This window comes from Elephas maximus, chromosome 15, assembly GCF_024166365.1.
Source record: "Elephas maximus indicus isolate mEleMax1 chromosome 15, mEleMax1 primary haplotype, whole genome shotgun sequence".
Lineage (NCBI taxonomy): Eukaryota > Metazoa > Chordata > Mammalia > Proboscidea > Elephantidae > Elephas > Elephas maximus.
In genome coordinates, this window is record NC_064833.1 from 2,323,874 (window position 1) to 2,340,683 (window position 16,810).

The 16,810-nt window shown below is 61.8% G+C and overlaps 1 protein-coding gene across 3 annotated transcripts in view; it reads right to left on the reverse strand.

Moving 5' to 3' along the window:
* ADGRB1 (adhesion G protein-coupled receptor B1) overlaps positions 1-16,810 on the reverse strand; it is a 91,438-nt gene that overhangs the window by 69,476 nt on the left and 5,152 nt on the right. For all 3 annotated transcript variants that reach the window (XM_049854098.1, XM_049854097.1, XM_049854096.1), the window contains exon 2: positions 5,413-6,404. In XM_049854098.1, coding sequence (XP_049710055.1) covers positions 5,413-6,178 — 766 coding nt within the window. In that variant the 5' untranslated portion in view covers positions 6,179-6,404. The remainder of the gene's footprint in view (positions 1-5,412; positions 6,405-16,810) is intronic.

The window sequence follows — 16,810 nt, forward strand, 5'->3', positions numbered from 1 at the left end:
CCCATGGCTCCCCAAACTCCAGATACTCAGCTCTGCGGTGGCCCCATCTTCCCACCTGGAGCTCCCCCTCCCTCCACTCTGCTCCTCCCCACTCCCTGTGCCCTGGAGACCCAGAGAGGGCTTTAGACACCTAGGGGACCACATGAGTTGGGGGCTCTTTGGGCCAAGCCCCAGCCCATTTCTGACTGTCTCCAAAGACCCCCGTAGTGGTCCAGCACTCAATGCGGGGGGGTCTCAGGGGTGTCTGGGGCTGCATGGTGACAGGGTGGTGGGAGGCACCTGCTGGCTGGGTGGTCTTGCAGAGACCCAGCTCCTCTAGTCCAAACCTCACCACATCCCGTGTGCCTCTCACACTCAGGTGCCAGCACAGCCTGACACCCCACCCCACTGCAGGCATGCACACACATACGGACACACACACGTGTGCACAGCAAACACACACGTACATGCACACAGGGACACACATACCCCACACTCAGACACATGCACACAGGAACACACGTGTGCACACACATACCCCAAACATGCACACAGGAACACACACACACACACACTCACTCCCATCCCCGAGGACGCTGCTTTTTCATTACCTCACGTGTCGCTTCTGCAATAAAATTGTTTAATTAAAACATGAATATTTAAAACAACCCTTGAGAGAAATGGCCCATCTCGCCAGAGGCAGAAAATGCAGAGACCGCCGGGGAGAGACAGAGAGATGTGCTGAGAGACCTGAGGTGGGGGAGTCTGGCGGTCCCAGAAAGAGGTTGTCAGATGGGCAGCGGGGCGGGGGGCGGGGGGGACAGTTGCTCTGGCCTGACCAGGGTTTGCAGCGCCTGGCGCGTGATGTGGCCATGTGGCATTTGGGCAGGCCGGCGGGGGCAGGGACTGAAAATGGGCCACAGGCTGGCTGCGGCTGCCTGCCTGCTCCCTGCTCAGTCATGCACGCCTGCTTGGGATGGGATGGTGGGACTCGACTGTCCCAGCCTTCCCTGAACGCACAGGTTGGGGGCTCCCTGATACAGATCTCAGCAGACAAGATTCTGGCATTCTCTGCCACCCAGCTGAGCTGTGCGCCTTCTGAATGGTCCTCCACCTCTCTGGTCCTTGCACCACCCTAGCCACAACACAATCACACATACACATGAGTGCACACACATGCACGCATACACACTATACACACACATTAGGTGATAAAAAAAGCCGGCCCTGCTGTCAACTGCCACTTAGGACTCCGTGACCTCAGCCAGGCGTCTTAACGTCTCTGTGCCTCCTTCCACTCAGCCAGCATTTATTGAGTACCTGCTATGTTCAACTGAACAGGCATTTGTTGCTGTGTTCCAAGTATTGGTCTAGGCATTGGGGGTCATGAGTGAACGGGGCAAGCACCCTGGCTGTGGCACTTCTATCCTAGCAGGCACAGACAGACAACACGCAGCAGACACAGCAGGTAAGGGCAGCCACACTGTGCTCAAGGATGACATGTGCCGTGGAGAGAGAAAGACAGGGCATGGGGGCAGAGAGCTGGGGTAGGGAATGCTGCCATTTACACAGCATGCCAGGGCCCTGCCACCACAAAGGTGACGAGTGAGCAAGGGCGCCAGGGGGCCAGGCCTGCAGGTGTCCAGGCAGAGGGCACCACCTCTGCAAAGGCCCTAAGGCAGGCGCGTGCCTCCTGGAGGACAAGCCCTTGGGCTGCCGTGAAGAGTGAACTAGCGAGTGGACGCTGCTTGCACAGAGTCGGCAGTAAACGGCCGCTGTATTACCGCTAAGACCATCCTTACTCCCAAGGTCCCTGAAGCATCCAGGCCTTCTGGAGTCAGGCACAGAGGGCTGGGCCGCCACACCTCTGCATCTGGGCCTGGGTGACCCCTGTCCACCCCATGCTGCCCGTGCAGAGAGCTCCCCACCTTCACATCGCAGGCTTTCTCCAGACCTTCTCCCCACGAGACCCCAGGCTCTGCAGTGCAGTCTACGTGGCTCTGAGCCAAAACCTCTGAAGAAGCCCCTGCAGAGCCCAGCCTCGGCACACACACACAGACACACGCAATGCTTGCACACCTGCACACATGATATGCCCACAATGCACAGCACACATGCACACATGTATTTGCATGCATGCACAAATATGCACACACCTGTGCAATATAGTACTCACCCACTTGCACACATGTGCACACATGCACACACACACCTTCCCACCTCCTGAGCACCGCCTCCAAACATCCCCTTTCTCAGGGTCTGCACGCACGCACACCCCAGATCTCTGGAGCCCACGCTCCACGCCCCCCTTCTCCATCTGCCTCTTTGTTCTCCAAGCCCTCCTGAGGCTCCCTCCTAACAACACCTGCGGACAGGTATTTCAGCACTCCCTGGGCCTTGGCTTAGAACCAACTTCACCCCAGCCTCCTTCCTCACGACAGTCTAGGAAAGTGGGTATTTTTACTCTTCCCACTGAACAATGAGGAGCCTGAGGGGATGGTCTGGGGACACAGGATGAGACGGAGTTGGGCTGGGGTTTGAGCCCAGGCTGGGAGCTTTGTCAACATGGCTCAGGTGCCACCTCCAAGCACCCATCACCCCAATCAGCCCTGTCCCAGTGTTCTAGGCCCCTGAGCTCACATGACACCCCATCTGGATGCCCTACATGCATTTTGCTCAGTCCCACTCTGACCTCTGGATCCTCCTCCCCAGCCCGCTCCTCCCTCTGCCACCCCACCTGGGTCGATGTCCCCATCCCAGGCTAGAGGCTCAGGAGTAGTTGAGATGTCTCTGTCCTTCTGCCCCACCCTCCCCATCTGCAAGTCTGTCAGCCCCATCCCTGTGCCCTGCCCGACTCCTTGGCCCAGCGTCCCCTCAGAGCTGACATAGTCTGCTACACAGCCCGAGCAACATCAGAGCATGTTACTTCGGTTAAAACCCTCCCCTGACCCCTCTCTTCTCTATGTGGGAGCCCCACTGGGGGCCTCCGTTTGCCAGCACCCTGCACCTCCTGGCCCAGGCCCACAGGTCAGGGGTCCAAGTGAGCGGTCTCCCCCAGCACCAGTGTCCCGTGGGGCCACACACTCGGACGCCCTCCACCCGCCACCCATGTACTAGCCCTTCCTCCCACACCCAGCACAGTCAGCCCTCCAGCACCCCCACTGCGTGGGCATACGTGCTGCCCCCCGACGTTATAAAGAGCAGCTTTCGTAGACTGGGGGTGACGGGGTCAGTCCCTGAGGCCCACTGTATCCAACGTGACCGAACAACCTTGCCAAGCAGCCAGCATTTTGCAGATACAGAACTGAGGCTCAGAAGGGGGCAGAGGCTCGCTGGGGGGTTGGGTTCCTGTGTCCATTGCCTCCACATCAGCCTCCAGCCTCCACCCCACCTCTCCGTCCCCCTCAGAGAAGTTTCCCTTGCCAAGGTCACAGTGACCTTCGTGCGGCCCAGCCTGAAGGTCAGTCCTCAGTCCCCCGACCTGGCGTTCAGCAGCCCTTGACACAGTGCAGGGTTTTTGGAGATGCCCCTACTGCCCCCGCCCCCAGGGACTCTGCCTCCTCTTCCTCAGGTCCCTGTGGGCTTGGCACAGCCCCCTGCCTCCTAACACAGGGGTCCCAGGCCCCCTCCTTCTCTAGCTACACGCACTGCTTGGCTGGGTCTCATCTGGGTCCACAGGTCCCCTGAGCAGAGCCATGTCCCAGGCTGGCTGGTTTCCTCTGTAACCTATGGAGCTCATTTTATGCCTTTGAAGACATTCTGAGCAGGAGTCCATGGACTCGCTGGGTGCCAACGGGGCTGCCAGCCTGGTAGGCCAAGGACCCCCACAGCTCTCATCTCCCCAACCTGGCCTCACCCCGTTGCAGCCTTGCCTGCTCAGCTCCCATCTGTGCAAGGAGACCCCACAGAGCAATCTGGAACCCTCAGCTCCCTCCTCAAGCTGCCCCCGCCCCATGTTGGTGGCGTCCCAGCCTCCCAGGCCCTTGGGCCAAACCCTGGGGGGTCCTCCTGGCCTTGGACCTGGAGGTCAGCAAGGGGACTCCACCTTCCCAGAGGACGCAGAGCCCGCCGCCCCCTCCAAGCCCTGCCAGCCTTGCCCTCCACACACACAAGGCCTGGCTGAGCCTGGCCACAGCCTCCTGGGGCAGAACACCCACCAAGCTGCTTCCTGTGGCTGATGACCCCTCCAGCTGCAGGCCTTGCCCTGGCTGTGCCCCTGCCTGGAGCAAAGTCCCCGAGTCCACAGGGCTCACCCCTCTTTGCTCCTAGAATGCCAGGTGGGTCTGAGGCAGCCCCCCGCAGAGGAAAATCATGGCCCACCACTGTGGCTGCTCCCCTGCCACCCAACAGAGATGACTGTGTGTTCACTGTGTCTTCTCTCCCTCTGTCCCTCCTTCCTTCTCTCCTTCCAAGGCTGCACCAACAGCAGGCTGGGGGTTTACAGCTGTACCCCAGCACCAGAGATGTCTGCACGCCCATAGCACTCAGCAGCCACTGCACAGAAACAAGGCCAGAATCTCAACTCCTGACCTCATCTCCAGATAACGCTTCTACATGGAGGCCCTGCCCCGCCCCAGTCACCCACCCTGCGAGGCCCCATGGCCCCCGGCCCCCGGCCCACATGGTCAGCCACCTCAATAGGCCCCACAGACTCTGGCCCCCGGCCTGGATGGTCAGCCACCCCAGTAGGCCCTGCTGACTCTGTCCCCTAACCTGGATGGTCAGCCACCTCATAGGCCCTGCTGACCCTGTCCCCTAACCTGGATAGTCAGCCACCCCAATAGGCCTCACTCACCCTGTCCCCTAGCCTGGATGGTCAGCCACCTCAATAGGCCCCTCTCACCCTGTCCCCTAGCCTGGATGGTCAGCCACCCCAATAGGCCCCACTCGCCCTGTCCCCTAACCTGGATGGTCAACCACCCCAATAGGCCCCACTCACCCTGTCCCCTAGCTTGGGTGGTTAACCACCCCAATAGGCCTTGCTGACCCTGTACCCTAACCTGAATGGTCAGCCACCTCAGTAGGCCCCTCTCACCCTGTCCCCTAGCCTGGATGGTCAGCCACCTCAATAGGCCCCTCTTACCCTGTCCCCTAGCCTGGATGGCCAGCTACCTCAATAGGCCCAGCTCACCCTGTCCGCCAGGTCCCGGACACTGAGGGCCCTCTGGTCTACTAGAATCCTGCCTGAGAAAATGGAAGGCCCACTCCCCAGCCAGAACGCAAACCTCTGGCACTCTGGAGCTGAGCCTGGAACTCTGTGGGCCTGGTTGCAGTTCAGGCCACTGTTGGTTCGTTCATTAAGTCATTCAGGAAACACCACAGCTGGTCCCCCCCGACTACCTTGGTGCCAGAGCAGCCCTGAAGGGGAGGCCCTTGCTCCCCGTCGCTCCCTGCCTAAAAAGCCCCCCTTTGGACATACTGCCAGCCACTCACCTGCAGAGCTGTCACCACCCCGGTCCTGGGTCAGGCTAGTGAGGCAGTTCTCAGGGCCGCCGGCCACACCGTCCTGCAGGCAGACATCACCTCGGGGAGCCGGGGGGCCGGCGACAGGGGGACCAACGTCCCCACCCAGGCAGGCACAGGGGGTCTGCATGATGCCACAGGGGTGCGAGCTGCGGCTGCCGGCCAGACAGGCGTCCAGCCAGCGGCACAGCATCTGGCAGGCAGCCCGGCTGGGGCTGCGGTTGCCCACGACCAGGTACTCCACGGAGAAGTCATCGCCGGGGCCTGGGGGCCTGCTGGGCACGCCGTCCAGGGGCGGCCGCTGCCTCTGTATCTGAAGGAACTGCTTGCCGGCCTGCAGGAAAGCCAGGGGCGCCGAGGGGTCACACAGACGCAGCACCTCGTCGAAACTCTCCAGGCCTAGGTAGGTGCGTGTGGACTCCAGGAAAGAGTCGAACTGGTAGGTGTGGACGCGGCCAGGGCCGTCACAGGGCACGGGAGCCTTGGCCACCTTCATGTAGAGCGTGTAGCGCCGTGGGTCCGGATTGCGCAGCGTCCAGGAGCAGCGCGAGGCGTTGGCGGGGAACACAGCGGCCGCCGAGAAGTACCCGAAGAACTTGCCCTGCACCAGCGTGGCGCACGGCTCGGGCCCAGGCCCTGTGTCCAGCCCTGTGGCCGCGCGCGCCCGGCACCCCAGCAGCAGCAGCATCGGTGCCAGTATCCACAGGGCGCCTGGGGCGGCGGCCTGGCCCCTCATCCTAGCTCGCGGGGCCACTGGGGTTCCACGGGCTGGGCAGGCCGGCGTTGGCCAGGCCTTGACATGCCAGGGTCTGGCAGCGGGCGGGGCAGGGGCGGGGTGACCGGGCAGAGGGCCAGGAAGCCAGGCGAAGGCCAGAGGGCAGACCAGGCACAGCTTCAGATGACACGGAGAGCAGTTTCTAATGCTGGGGGCCCGGACGCCCGCCTATGGCCACCGGCGAAGCCTGGAAGAGAAAGAGCAGCGGGCAGTGTGAGGCCCCAGGCAGGCTCGGGGACACGGGGCAGCACCCACCACACAGGGCTCCTGTAGGAGGGCGGCTCAGCCCAGGCCCTACCCAGCGGGTGGGGCCTCCAGACCCAGGCGCTGTCTGCCACCTGTCTGCCCACTGTCCGCCAGTGCATCCGCTGCAGAGACAGTTCTAGCCCAGGTACAGAGGACCTCCTCTACCCACAGGTGGCCCATCCAACATGGCTCCTGAGGGCTCCTCCTCCTTGCCCACCCCCTGCCACATGGAGGGCCCCTCTCAGCCTCTGTCTCCCTTGCCTCTCCCAGGTCCCCTGCCCCTTCTGCCCCTTCCCCTCACCGTCCCCACCTCCTGCCTTTCTGGGAAGAATCATAAACATGACCACAAGTGGGACAGGAAGAGAGTGGGTCATTTTGGCCGTTCCCTGGCCTCCCTGCAGTACCCTCTCTGAGCCCCACCCCCAGAGCCTGGGGTGGGGTACAGAGCCTCACCCCAACCTGCCTCCTTGTTTTCCCTGCCTCCGCTCCCTTCTGGCAGTTGACATGGGTCCCTTGGCTCCGCCCATCCCTGCTCACCCCAGCCCCTCTTGCCTACTGTATTCCCTCCACTGCCCACTTCCCTGCATGCCCCTGCCAGGACTGCCCTCTGAGCCTGCCCACACATGTCCTGTGCAGGGATCCGCTCGCCCCTCAGGCCTGCACTGACCCCTGCCTCCCTGCTCGAGAGGCCGCTGTCATTGCCACTTTGAGGGGCAGACAGAGGCTCAGAGGGCAAGGGGCTCACCAAGGTCACAGGGAGTGGGCAGGCAGGACAGCCCAGACTGGAGTCCTGGCTTGACCACAGACCCGTGCCACCAGAGCACCTCCCAGCTCCAGTGGCCACCCTTCGGCCCTGGGGGAGGGAGGCAGCTCCTGGCATGGGGCTCAGGGAGCCAGGCTCCAGCTTGTTCTCAGCTGCTGTGGACGCTGACAGGTTCCTCCCACCCCAGACCTCAGTTTCCCCACCGTCCTCAAGGCTCCTGGCCGAGCAGCCTGTCCCACCCCACCTGGCCCTGCCCCGAGTGCAGGTGCCCACCCCGCTGACCATGCACAGCCGGCCGCTCCCTGCTGCTTGGGCCCAGCTGGCCGGCGGCACAAGGTCGGTCACTGCTCCGCAGTCCCCTCCTGGCGTCCTTCCCACACGGGCCTCGTGGGCACGCAGGGAGCCTGCAGGCAGCCTCCAGGGCTGGCCTCTCCTGGCTTCCAGGACCAGAGCCGGATGCCTGAGGCTGGACTTGGGCCCCACCCTTCCTGGCCCTGTGGCTGTGGGCACACCCTAGCCCCTGAGCCTCAGTTTCCCTCATCTGCACACGGGGTGCCTCACTGCTCCCTGCAGGAGGGTTAGAGATGGACCTGGGGGGTTTTAGCTGGAAGTGGGGAAGGAATGCGGGGGGCGGGGGGCAGTGCTGAGGCATGCCCAGGGGTGGAGGGGCCAGACCAGCCCTCCAGGGCCTCCCCAGGGCCAATGTTCAGGTCCCAAGAAGGGAATTAAAAATATTTTTAAAGGCAGGATAAAGAAAGTAAATCTGCAATGCAAAATTCTCAGCTTTTGGGGGCAGGCCTGGTTAAAGGCGCCCCTCTCCACCTCTACCCACACTCAGGGGACTGGCCTGGAGCAGGGACCCCCGATCCCTGGCACCCACCCAGTCATGTAGAGGGAGGTGTTTAGAAAGGGGAAGGACTGGTTGTGGTCACCTACCCCGCCCCCTATGGCACAGCTCTGCCCTGCCCCCTCCCTATCCCAGCCTGGGGCCCCATGCTGTCATAGCTACCCACCACCCCAGAGATGGGCCCAGCCCTGCAGGGTTCTTCTTAGTCCCCTAGAGGCCCCAGGTGAACCCCTGCAAAGCCCAGCAGGACCTTAACACCATCGCCACTGGTCACCCCATTCCTGAGCACCTGTTGGGGCTCCAACAGAGATGTCCTAAAAAGACCCCCCCACCACAGCCCCAGGGGCTCCACCTGGGGCTGTCGAGGGTGGTGGGGAAGGAAGCAAAAAGAAGAGACCCAGCAGCCATGGGGGTAGGGGATGTGAGACGGATGTCTGTGGCCTGGACAGCAGGAGGAAGGAGGTGCCAGCAGGCAGGAGGGGTTGGAGGGGCCTGGAGCAGAGCCCAGTGCCGCTCAGAAAGCCACAGCCCTGTGGACCCGGGACTTCCAAGCGAGCCTCCAATAGGCTCCAGGGATCAGAAGTCAGCCTGGAAGTGTCCAACCGTGGGTTCTCAGACAGGGTTCCTCAGAGCCCTGGGACTCCAGGGGGTTGCTGCAGGCCACCAGAGAGTCCGGGTGAGAGGGATATAGGGCTGAGAACCTTTCCTGGTGCCCTGGCTTCACCAAGAACACCTGTGACCTGAACTGATCCCCACACTGGCTCAGGGGAAGGTTCTGGGTGCCAGAACCTGTGGCCGCTAGCTCAGGTTTGAGAACCGTAGAGCTGGCCTTACCCGCCTCTCCTGGCTGGGTCACCAGGCAGAGCACTCACGTCACCACCTGCCCACACACTCCTGCCCACCCAGCAGCCCACAGATGCCTTCAGTGGCTGTGGCCTCTCACCCCTGTTGATACCTGCCAGCACCCTCTGCCGAGGCTGCGATAATGCCTCTGAGGCCCTTGGCTGGCTGGCACCTCCAGCTCCACCCCCTCACCCCAGGAAGGGCCTGAGGACAACCAAGCCTACCTCCTCAGGCTTCTGTCCCTCCCCGTGCCAGGCCCAAAGTGGGGCATAGCAGACCCACGTCGTGCGGTCATGGCAGGGGCTGACAAGCCAGAAGTCAGCCCCAAGTATGGGCCGCCGGCCAGGCTTCCGGCTTGGGCCAGGGGCAGGTAGGGGGTGGTAGCTGCACAGAGAAGTACAGGAGTTTGTGTGTGAGTGTGTGTGCAAGGGTGGTGTGTGTGAGTGTGTATCTGTGTGGGTGTGGTGTGTGTGAGTGTGTATCTGTATGTGTGGTGTGTATCTGAATGTGTGTGTGTGCCTTGTGTATCAGCATGTATCTGTATGTATGTGTAAGTGTGATTTGTGAACGTGTATCTGTGTGAGTGTGGTGTGTGTATGAGCCTGTGTCTCTGTGTGTGAGTGTGGTGTGTGTGTGTGTGTGTGTAGCATGAGTGTGTATCTGTGTGGTGTGAGTGTGTAACTGTGTGTGTGTGGTGTGTGTTTATCTGTGTGTGTGGTATGACTGTATCTTATATGTAGCATGTGTATGTGTGTGTGAGTGTGGTGTGTGTATCTGTGTGTGTGTGGTGTGAGTGTGTATCTGTGTATGTGTGTGAGTGTGGTGTGAGTGTGTATCTGTGCGTGTGTGTGTGGACACACATGCATGGAGAGGACTCTTGCACACAGTTCCACGGCAGGAGGCAAGCGTGGGCTCAGTGCTGCCTTCACTGGGCTGTGCAGCCAGAGACGAGGACTGGGAGAAAGACACCTGCCCGAAAGGTGCGTGTGTTTATGAGAGCCCAAGTGGTGGGGCCAGAGGCCTGGGGCCCACCATGTCAGGGGCCTCAGAGAAAGAGCACCTCACCCAGGTGCTGGAGACCAGGTAGGGATGTCCCACATGCCCTGAGGGCACCCTGGGCTCTGGCTTCAGTGAGCTGGGGGCCACAGGCACATACCCTCCCCTTGGCCACATCTGCACCCAGGGCCCCACAGTGAGGTGGGGTGCCGAGGTCCCTGGAGGGTCACACCAGGGACTCTGAGCTCCCCAAACCTGTGCTTTCTGACGTAGTGTCTTGATCTCCCCGGCAGGGCTGGACCCAACCTCAGCCCCCAAAGGGATGCTCCTGGGGCCCTCAAGGCCAGAGATGTGGAGTATCTCATCTCTGACACACGGCCAGCCCAGGCCTGCTGACTGCCCATGCCCACCTCTCCCAGACCCTGCCAGGAGACAGGAACCCCACGAGGCCCCAGCTGACAGCACTGGGCTGGAAGAGGCTCCTTGTGCTGGGTGGGGAGTCCAGCCTGGTTCCTGGTTTCTCATCTCGTTGAGTGTCCACGGCTTAATTAAGCCCCAACTCTCTGCCTCTCAAGGACATGGTGACTGCCCTGGTTCCAACCACAAGCTGCTTGCATGGCCACTGGCCCCTCCACGCCCACCCCAGGCAATCAACTGCCATCACCTGCTGCCCCTCTTGGGTTTCCAAGGACGGCTGCCAATTAGCACTCAAGTCCCCACGGCACCCCCTCATCGTTTTCCCAGAGCCACACTGCCCTTGCTGCCTGGAAGTTCTTCCTGGTGTCTAGCCGCCATTCCTCCTGCTACAGGGAAGGCTGGCCAGCCCTGTGGAGGACAGAGTGCCTTTCCCTGGCTCTGCTGCCATGCGGACACCCAGAGCCTAGAGTCGTGGCTCAGGGCCTTGGAGGTCTGTGAGCAGGGGCGGCAGGAGATGGGGTGATGGCAGGTGGGGACACAGGGAGGCTGGGCAGCAAGGCTTGCCACATGGGGTGGAGAGCTAGGCGTCAGGGGCAAAGAGGAAGGGGTACAATGGTTGACATCCACTGAGTGCTGCCTGGAAGCCAGAGCCAGGCTGGGTCTCCCACAGACCCCTGGAGTAACCCTCACAGCAGTCCACATCACAGATAGGGTCACCGTCAGATGGGGACCATGCCAGCCCCCCTACCATCCTGGGACTGTGGATGAGCGGTACACACACAAATGCACGTGTATGTGCACACACATGTGCACACACACATGTGCACACGTATACACACATACACAGCTGCCCTGTGACCAGAAGACCTGGGCTCCGATCAAGCTCTGTGCCTCAGTTTCTCCACATTGCTCACATACGCACACACACACGCACACGCACCTGCCCCAGCAACCAACAGACCTGTGTTCCTTTGAGCTCTGCGCCTCAGTTTCCCCACCATATACCAAGGAGCTGGGCTGGCTACTCAGGCTCTGTGGTTCTCCAGCCTCAGTCCATGCTGGCCCTTCCCCCAAGGGCTCAGCACTCCCCCTCGCCCTAGGCCCTGTCCACACCGATGGGCTGGACCCCAGGCCCCAGCCTCCCAGCATCCCCTCCCCACCCAGCCAGGCTGCCAATGGCGGCCCAGACAGCAGCCACAACAGGAGCTCTGTTATCGCCGGGGCTTCTGAACAGTGCCGCCTGTGTGTCCCGGGAAGTCTGTACGGGGGGAGGGGCAGGGGCGCCTCGCACCAAGGCTTGCCCGGGGCCAGTCTTGACAGCAGCCCTGGAGAGGCCCCCCCACAGCCAGCCCACCCTCGCCACTCAGGGTCCCCACGGTTCCCACAGATCCCTCCCGGGCCAGCAGGGCAGCCTGGGCTGTGGCTGGCCACCCAGAGCCACCATTGTCCACCTGTGGAACCAAGGGGGTCTGGTCCAGGCCGGGGCTTTGGGACAGATCCCACTTAAGCACCAGGCAGAGCAAGGGTGTGAGGAGAGGCCGCCTACCTGCCCACTGCCCCCCTGCCCCTGGGTGACTCAGCTGCCATGCCCCACTGAAAACTGGCAAAGCACCCTGAGCGGGACCTACCAGGAGCCCTGGGTCATTTACACCCACACCAGGTGGGGATGGGGCTGGGGACAGTGGGCAGCCAAGTGAGGCACGCCTGCGGAGCTGGGAGTAGGCCCAGGTGTGAGGGTTGGGCCACCAGACAGGACGTGGGAACCCCGTGTTCACCACGCTTGCTGGGCCCAGCTCAGGGGAGTCTAGCCTTCCCTGGTCACCTGGGCCTGGGGGCTGCCCTGAGGAATTCAAAGGAAGCCAGCCAGTGGTGCTGGGAGCAGAGGCAGTGCCCAGCCTCAGGATCTGCCTCTGGGGGTGGGGTCATGCTGCGCCATGTCTGCCCACCCCATGCCCCTCCCAGGATGCTCTTATCTAGTCCTGGACACCCAGGAGGGCAGGGCCATCCTCCTACCCACTTCACAGACAAGAAAGCTGAGGCCCAGAGAGTCCCAGAGACTGGCTAGGTTGCCCCTTACCCTGTCCCACCCCCAGCCATTGTGGAGGCCCAGGGTTAGGGGCCAGCTGTCTGGAAGCCCTTGAAGCCTGGTGCCTTGTGCCACCCCCTCTGCTGCCACAGCCCCCGCCTATCCAAGACCCCAGCGCCCAGCCACTGCAGGGCCTGGCCTTTGGTACGCGGGCCTCACCTGTGCTGCCCTCCTCCTGCTGACGTGGGGCACCACCTACTCACCTCTTAGGGCGCAGGGCAGAGGTGCTGCGCCAGAGAGCCTGCCTGAGCTCACCACGGCTCCTGAGAAGGGGTGTTCCCTCCTCCCTTGAGCTCCCAGGGTGTCCTGCACCCCAACTTGTGTGTGCATACATACACACACACGCAGCTTCTGCATCCACACCCTCGCACCTTCCACATGTGCACGAGCACACACACATGCATGCACACACAAGCACACACATAAGCACGCACACACGAGCACACACATGCACGCACACACAAGCATACACATCCATGCACACATGCATGCACACACAAGCACACACAAGCACACACACATGCACGCACACACGAGCACACACATGCACGCACACACGAGCACACACATGTGCATGCACACACAAGCACACATCCATGCACACGCACACACACGCAAGCACACACACATGCACGCACACATAGGCATACACATCCATGCACACACACGTGCACGCACACACAAGCACACACATGCATGCACACATGAGCACACACAGGCATGCACACACGAGCACACACACGTGCATGCACACACACGCACAATGCACGCACACATGTGCATGCACACACATGCATGCACACATGCATGCACACACATGCACGCACATGCATGCACACACATGCATGCACACAGAGCACACATGTGCATGCACACACGAGCACACGCACGCACACACAAGCACACACATCCATGCACACATGCAAGCACACACAAGCACACACATCCATGCACACAAGCACACACACATGCACACACACAAGCACAGGCACGCACACACAAGCACACACAAAAGCCCTAGTACTCCCACGCATGCACTTTGGATGGTGATGCTGCCTACCAGCTGCCCCCCTGCCAGGCCCGGCGAGGATTTGTGGACCACCTAGTCAGAGGTCGAGGCCCCAAAAGAGCAGGGAAGAAAGTGACAGCAGGAGCACCTGTGGGGCACATTTGGGCAGAAAGCAGCGCCTGGGGGCCAAGGTATGCTGTGGGTCAGACCCTGGGCACGCCCAGGTGGCAGGGGACCTCACCCTGCCCCTTCTGAACCTCCAGGGCTCGGGCAGCAGGGCTGGGGGTAAAGGCACCCTGGGAGGGCTCCAGGTTCAGAGCCAGACTTGGGACCTGTACTGGGGGGAAGCTGACTGCAGGGGGTGGGTAGCAGCCGGTGTGCACCCACTGCCAAAGGCACCCCACATCACTCCTTGGGGAGTCCACCAGCAAGGATCAAATGTGGCCCTGCCCCCCTCAGTGCCAGCTCTGGGACAGGAGTGAGGGGAGGAGAAGGCTGTGCCAACTGCTCACCCTGCCCCCGCCACTGCCAAACCCCCCTGCAATGGGCCCTGTGCCCTGAGAATGCCCTATGGGGCCGAGGCCTGGGGGAGGTCCTGGCGGTCCACCAGAGCCCCTCCAGGGGGGTGGCAAGGTCACGAGGGAGGGGTGTGTCTGGGATCTGGGGGTGAGGAACTTCGGTGTTCTCTTTGTGTCCCTCGCTCAACACTGGAGTGAGCCAGGCGCCCAGCGTGGTCATCTGAGGTGGGGGGACCTGTGTCCCTCCCCTCCCCATGCAGGATCTGTGCTCCTGAGGTCCCTGGGAGAAAGGCTCAACCAAGGTCACTTGGCCAAGGTCACGCCAGGAGGGTGGGGAAGACAGCACAGTTGGAGGAGCTCCAGGCCTGCCCTGGGCCTGGGGGCGGGTGGCTTGGAGGTCCCAGGGGTGGCCCAGCAGGTGTACACCTGAGTGCAGACAGCCAAGGTCACAGCCAGAGCTGTTCTAGGAGGTCAGGGCTGCCCTGGTTGCATGTTGATGGGGTTAACTATGGAGCCAGTCTAGGCGTACCCCACGGAGCCCAGGTCTCCTGGTGCCCAGCTCCCCCAGGCCCTGTCCCCACCTCCACAGGGAGGCCCATTGTGGTGGGCAGGACTTGGCACTTATTTGCCCCAATAGGCAGGGCAGGCCCTCCCTGTCCAATGGCTCAGGCGGGAACAGAGGCCCCAGAGAGGCTGCACCCTGGGAATGGGCCCCACCTAGGCCTACTGACCCCAGGTGTGTGTGTGTGGGGTGGCCTCTCTGTCTGGAGGTGAGGGAGGGGTCTGCAGAGAGGATGTGGGTGGGGCTCGAGGCTCAGACTGCTACAGGTCACTTCCTGAGCACCCACTGTGCGCTGCACTGGGCGCGGGAGGGTGACCTGTGCCTTGGGCAGCGACTGTGTGGAGCTGCAGAGCCAGCAACAGAAGCCAGGCCTCAGACAGGGTGCAGGGTCTCACGGGCAGGACAGCCAAACACTGAGGGGCTCCCAGGGTGTGTGCGTGTGTGTGTTTGAGGGACCTCTGTGTGTGGGGTGTGTGCGTGTGTGTGTGAGGGACCGCTGTGTGTGGGGTGTGTGCATGTGTGTGAGGGACCGCTGTGTGTGGGGTGTGTGCATGTGTGTGTGTGAGGGACCGCTGTGTGTGGGGTGTGTGCGTGTGTGTGTGAGGGACCGCTGTGTGTGGGGTGTGTGCATGTGTGTGAGGGACCGCTGTGTGTGGGGTGTGTGCGTGTGTGTGTGAGGGACCTCTGTGTGTGGGGTGTGTGCATGTGTGTGAGGGACCGCTGTGTGTGGGGTGTGTGCATGTGTGTGAGGGACCTCTGTGTGTGGGGTGTGTGCATGTGTGTGTGAGGGACCTCTGTGTGTGGGGTGTGTGCATGTGTGTGAGGGACCTCTGTGTGTGGGGTGTGTGCATGTGTGTGAGGGACCTCTGTGTGTGGGGTGTGTGCGTGTGTGTGTGAGGGACCACTGTGTGTGGGGTGTGTGCATGTGTGTGAGGGACCGCTGTGTGTGGGGTGTGTGCATGTGTGTGTGAGGGACCTCTGTGTGTGGGGTGTGTGCATGTGTGTGAGGGACCGCTGTGTGTGGGGTGTGTGCATGTGTGTGAGGGACCGCTGTGTGTGGGGTGTGTGCATGTGTGTGTGTGAGGGACCGCTGTGTGTGGGGTGTGTGCGTGTGTGTGTGAGAGACCGCTGTGTGTGGGGTGTGTGCATGTGTGTGAGGGACCGCTGTGTGTGGGGTGTGTGCATGTGTGTGTGTGAGGGACCTCTGTGTGTGGGGTGTGTGCATGTGTGTGTGTGAAGGACCTCTGTGCGTGGGGTGTGTGCATGTGTGTGTGTGAGGGACCTCTGGGCGTGGGGTGTGTGCATGTGTGTGCACATGCACGTGAGGGAACATGTGTGTGTACGTGGGCTGAGGGTGTGGACTGTGTGCACCTGCAATGTGCCATTGTCAGCAGCAGGCCCCCTGGAGCCATCTGTGAGACCTGGACCCAGGGTGGGGCAGGCGGGTGGGTGGGAAAGGCCACCTGAGCAGGGTGGGATGGTGGGGGCTCCCTCTCCTGCACTGAGCAGCATCCCTGTCCATCTGGGCTGTGTGTCCTTTCAAAATGCACTCTTCCAGGGACAGGGCCTCACCCACCTGGGGCAGGTGGGGCCTTTGGGGACACCTCAGCCCCACCCCTCCTGGGATGCAGTGCTTTACAATTTACACGGGATGCTCAGGCCCTCCTGGGCTAGTACCCGACCCTCGTGTCACTGCAGTGCTACCTTCCTTCCAGAGAACAGACTTGTCCAAAGTCACTGCACACACAAGGGGAGGGAGACTCAACTATCTGCCTGTGGGGGTGGGCAGGGCCAACCTCACATCTGGGCTCCTCCACATTGCCCCTGCAGAGCCCCCCAGAGCTCCCCACCTCTCAGCACCTCCAAGGATGGCAATGGGGCCAAAGACACTGCTGATGGCTAAGGTGGGGGGATGGTGGGAGGGAGTAACGGCTATGGTGGGGGGTGATGGTGGTAGGGGGACGATAGTGGTGGGGATGGTGGGGATGGTGACAGTGATGATGGTGACAATGGTTGGGATGATGGTGACGGTGATGGTGGTGATGGTGGGCATGGCAATGGTGGGATGGTGATGGTGATGGTGGTGGGGATGGTGGTGATGGTGGTGATGGTGGGCATGGCAATGGTGGGATGGTGATGGTGGTGGGGATGGTGGTGGGGATGGTGGTGATGGGGATGGTGGTGGTGGTGATGATGGTGATGGTGGGCATGACAATGGTGGGATGGTGATGGTGATGGTGGTGATGGTGGTGATGGTGGGCATGGCAATGGTGGGATGGTGATGGTGGTGGTGATGATGGTGATGT